The sequence below is a fragment of the Salvelinus namaycush genome, unplaced genomic scaffold (assembly GCF_016432855.1).
Source record: "Salvelinus namaycush isolate Seneca unplaced genomic scaffold, SaNama_1.0 Scaffold5, whole genome shotgun sequence".
Lineage (NCBI taxonomy): Eukaryota > Metazoa > Chordata > Actinopteri > Salmoniformes > Salmonidae > Salvelinus > Salvelinus namaycush.
Window position 1 is genome coordinate 687,688 of NW_024061197.1, and position 4,231 is coordinate 691,918.

General features: G+C 43.6%; 1 protein-coding gene across 1 annotated transcript; it reads right to left on the minus strand.

The window, feature by feature from the left end:
* Positions 1-952: 952 nt before the first annotated feature.
* LOC120041652 (stonustoxin subunit beta-like) lies at positions 953-2,004 on the minus strand. The gene is made up of 2 exons (XM_038986519.1): positions 1,995-2,004; positions 953-1,827 (listed from the first exon to the last, which is right to left on the minus strand). The coding sequence occupies exons 1-2, from the start codon at positions 2,002-2,004 to the stop codon at positions 1,277-1,279; spliced, it is 561 nt and encodes a 186-aa protein (XP_038842447.1). The 3' UTR covers positions 953-1,276.
* Positions 2,005-4,231: the final 2,227 nt, after the last annotated feature.

Here is a 4,231-nt window from a genome sequence, read left to right on the forward strand (position 1 = left end):
ATTTCCACCTCTCTTCTTCCATCTATTACTGTACTGTCATATTGTGATCAATATTACAACATTTCCACCTCTCTTCTTCCATCTATTACTGTCCTGCGATATTCTGATCAATATTAAAACATTTCCACCTCTCTTCTCCCATATATTACTGTACTGTCATATTGTGATCAATATTAAAACATTTCCACCTCTCTTCTTCCATCTATTACTGTACTGTCATATTGTGATCAATATTACAACATTTCCACCTCTCTTCTTCCATCTATTACTGTCCTGCCATATTCTGATCAATATTAAAACATTTCCACCTCTCTTCTCCCATATATTACTGTACTGTCATATTCGGATCAATATTAAAACATTTCCACCTCTCTTCTTCCATCTTTTACTGTACTGTCATATTCTGATCAACATTAAAACATTTCCACCTCTCTTCTTCCATCTATTACTGCACTGTCATATTGTGATCAATATTAAAACATTTCCACCTCTCTTCTTCCATCTATTACTGTACTGTCATATTGTGATCAATATTACAACATTTCCACCTCTCTTCTTCCATCTGGTTGATTAACCTTTATTAGTCACATGTACATTTCATTCATTTGAATTGAGTTTATACACAAACACGATTGTTGTGTCAAGAATTTGACAAACATTCCACAATATTTACAAACATCAAGAAGCCCAATAACAACAAGATCGGTGGCGCAGTGGTCTAAGGTACTGCATCGCTGTGCCACCAGAGATTCCGCAGCCGGCCGCGATCCGGGAGGTCCATGGGACGACGCACAATTGGCTCAGCGTCGTCCGGGTTAGGGAGGGTTTGGCCGCACTAGCGACTCCTGTGGCGACCCGGGCGCAGTGCACGCTGACCAGGTCGCCAGGTGTACAGTGTTTCCTCCGACACATTGGTGCGGCTGGCTTCCGGGTTGGATGTGCGTTGTGTCAAGAGGCAGTGCGGTTGGGTTGTGTTTCGGAGGACGCATGGCTCTCGACCTTCGCCTCTCCCGAGTCCGTACGGGAGGTGCAGCGACAAGACTGTAACGATTACCAATTGGATACCACGAAATTGTGGAGAAAAAGGGGTAAAAAACCAACGAGATCAATGATTTGTAAATGAAAGCAGTTTTAACAACACAGTGTGGTGATTCATTATATTAATGAATGACTCTAGTTGACAATGTCTGTCAACTTCAATGGTGTTTATTCATGAATATTTACAATCATATGTTTACACACTAGAGAGATATTCTACATTGTTGCTCCACCATGATTAGAGTGAAACATCATGTTGTGTTTGACACAGGGACACTGAGGAGTCATCATGAACCCTAAACCCTGGATAGAGGGGCTCAGTGAATGTGGAGGTGAATGTGTACAGGTGGGTCAGTGTGTCAGAGGAGACTCTGTAGAAGGACAGAGTGCCGGCAGACCAGTCCAGATACACTCCTACTCTGTGGGAGCTGGAGGGGCGGAAGTCTATGGTAGTGGAACTATTATTGTGACAGGCAATGTAACTGTAGTCAGAGCAGTCCAGACTCCAGGATTTGTCATTGTATCCAAGACCACAGTCCTCAAGCTCTCCTCTCCTGCTGATTCCTTTATATGTCACTCCTATATCAGCCCTTCTCACACTCCACTGTACCTCCCAGTAACAGCGTCCAGTCAGACCCTCTCTACACAGCACCTGTCCACTGTCCTCAAATCTCTCTGGGTGATCAGGATACGGCTGCTCCTCTCTCCTACATGTCACCTTTCTGTTCTCCTCAGACAGAGAGAGGAGTCTGTCTACTGTGTTTAGGTCCAGTGTCAGATCACAGACATCTGAAGGATGAAACAAGACACAATATTAGAAATCATCATCATTCACATTAGAATGTTAACTCACTTTACACCAATTAATTTAATGTAGATGTTTCTAGGTATCAAAAGGAGAAGTTAAGGTAACTTAAGACTTGTTGAATGATCATATGGTACACTGTAAAACACACTTATTCCCATTAATTAAACACACGTCTTATGTAACACGAACGCGCCACACACAGACACATTAACATTTTCAAAATAACTGTTTGTAAATTTTGATGTCCCCGATTTCTGCTTCTGTAGAACTACAGCTGATATTTAATATGACCAAGTAAGTAATGATGGTGGTCTTTGACTTTGACTTAACTTGAATTAAGACTTAGTAATATTAGTAATAGTAATACTTAGTAATATTCTTCAAAGAAGTCACTCACATTTTCTAAGCCCAGGTTTCATTGTGTTCTCTCCACCATGTTCCACACTGTAGCGGTAAGCAGAAGAACAGACAGTCATTGAGGGATACACCTGAACTCACACACACAGGACACACACACACACAGGACACACACACACACACACACACACACACACACACACACACACACAGGACACACACAGGACACACACAGGACACACACAGGACACACACAGGACACAAACACACACAACTTTGTCCAAGTGGTGGTAAGAATGTTTGTCTTAACTAGCCTGATAAGTCAAACATGTCTGATATGAACATTGTCATAAAACCTCTACATACTTAAGTTTTTTCAGTCTGCAGTGTGGATCCTCCAGTCCAGCAGAGAGCAGTCTGACTCCTGAGTCTCCTGGGTGATTGTAGCTCAGGTCCAGCTCTCTCAGGTGTGAGGGGTTTGACATCAGAGCTGAGACCAGAGAAGCACAGCCTTCCTCTGTGACTAGACAGCCTGACAGCCTGCAAAGAGTCAAATCATATTAAAATCACACTGATATTCTTTGGTGGTGAAAATAGCTATAGTACATTTTTTTTAATTATTCGTAACTTATTTTGTACATAATGTTTCTTATGACTAAAAAGAGCTTCTAGATGTCAGGACAGCGATTAGTCACCTCGTACTGGACCAAGATTTTTTCTTTAACGAGTCCGACGCAAAGGACGTACTTTCGACACCCAACAAGGCCCAAATCCCCGTGATTCGCATGAGAAAGAGACAGGGATATCGGGGACGTAGGTCAGGGATCCGACGGCGAGTGGGTAATTTGCCTCTACCATCAGTTCTATTAGCCAATGTACAATCACTGGATAACAAAATAGACAAACTACGATCACGAATATTTTATGTTTCACCGAGTCGTGGCTGAACGACGACATGGATAAAATACAGCTGGCGGGTTTTACGCTGCATTGGCAAGATAGAACAGCCGCCTCCGGTAAGACAAGGAGTGGCGGTCTGTGTATATTTGTTAACAACAGCTGGTGCAGCTGTTTTTTCTCGCCTAAGGTAGAGTATCTCATGATAAGCTATAGACCACACTATTTACCAGGAGAGTTTTCATTTAGATTTTTCGTAGCTGTCTATTTACCACCAAAAACCGATGCTGGCACTAAGACCACACACAACGAGCTGTATACGGCCATAAGCAAACAGGAAAACGCTCATCCAGAAGAAAAAAAACCATTGGACCACCTTTACTCCACACACAGAGATGCATACAAAGCTCTCCCTCGCCCTCCATTTGGCAAATCTGACCATAATTCTATCCTCCTGATTCCTGCTTACAAGCAAAAACTAAAGCAGGAAGCAGCAGTGATTCGATCAATAAAGAAGTGGTCAGACGATGCAGACGCTAGAACAGACTGGATGTTCCAGGATTCCTCCGATGGCAATGAGGAATACACCACATCAGTCACTGGCTTCATCAATAAGTTAATTGATGATGTCGTCCCCACAGTGACTGTACGTGGATACCCCAACCAGAAGCCATGGATTACTGGCAACATCCGCACTGAGCTAAAGGTTAGTGCTGCTGCTTTGAAGGAGAGAGACTCTAACCCAGAAGCTTATAAGAAATCCCGCTATGCCCTCCGACGAACCATCAAACATGCAAAGCTTCAATACAGGACTAAGATTGAGTCATACTACACCGGCTCCGACGTTCGTTGGATGTGGCAGGGCTTGCAAAATATTACAGAGAAAGGGAAGCACAGCCGCTAGCTGCCCAGTGACACGAGCCTACCAGATGAGCTAAACTACTTCTGTGCTCGCTTCGAGGCAAGCAATGCTGAAGCATGCATGAGAGCATCAGCTGTTCTGGACAACTGTGGCATCACGCTCTCCGTAGCCGATCTGAGTTCGACCTTTAAACAGGTCAACATTCACAAGGCTGCAGGGCCAGATGGATTACCAGGACGTGTACTCAGAGCATGCGCTAACCAACTGGC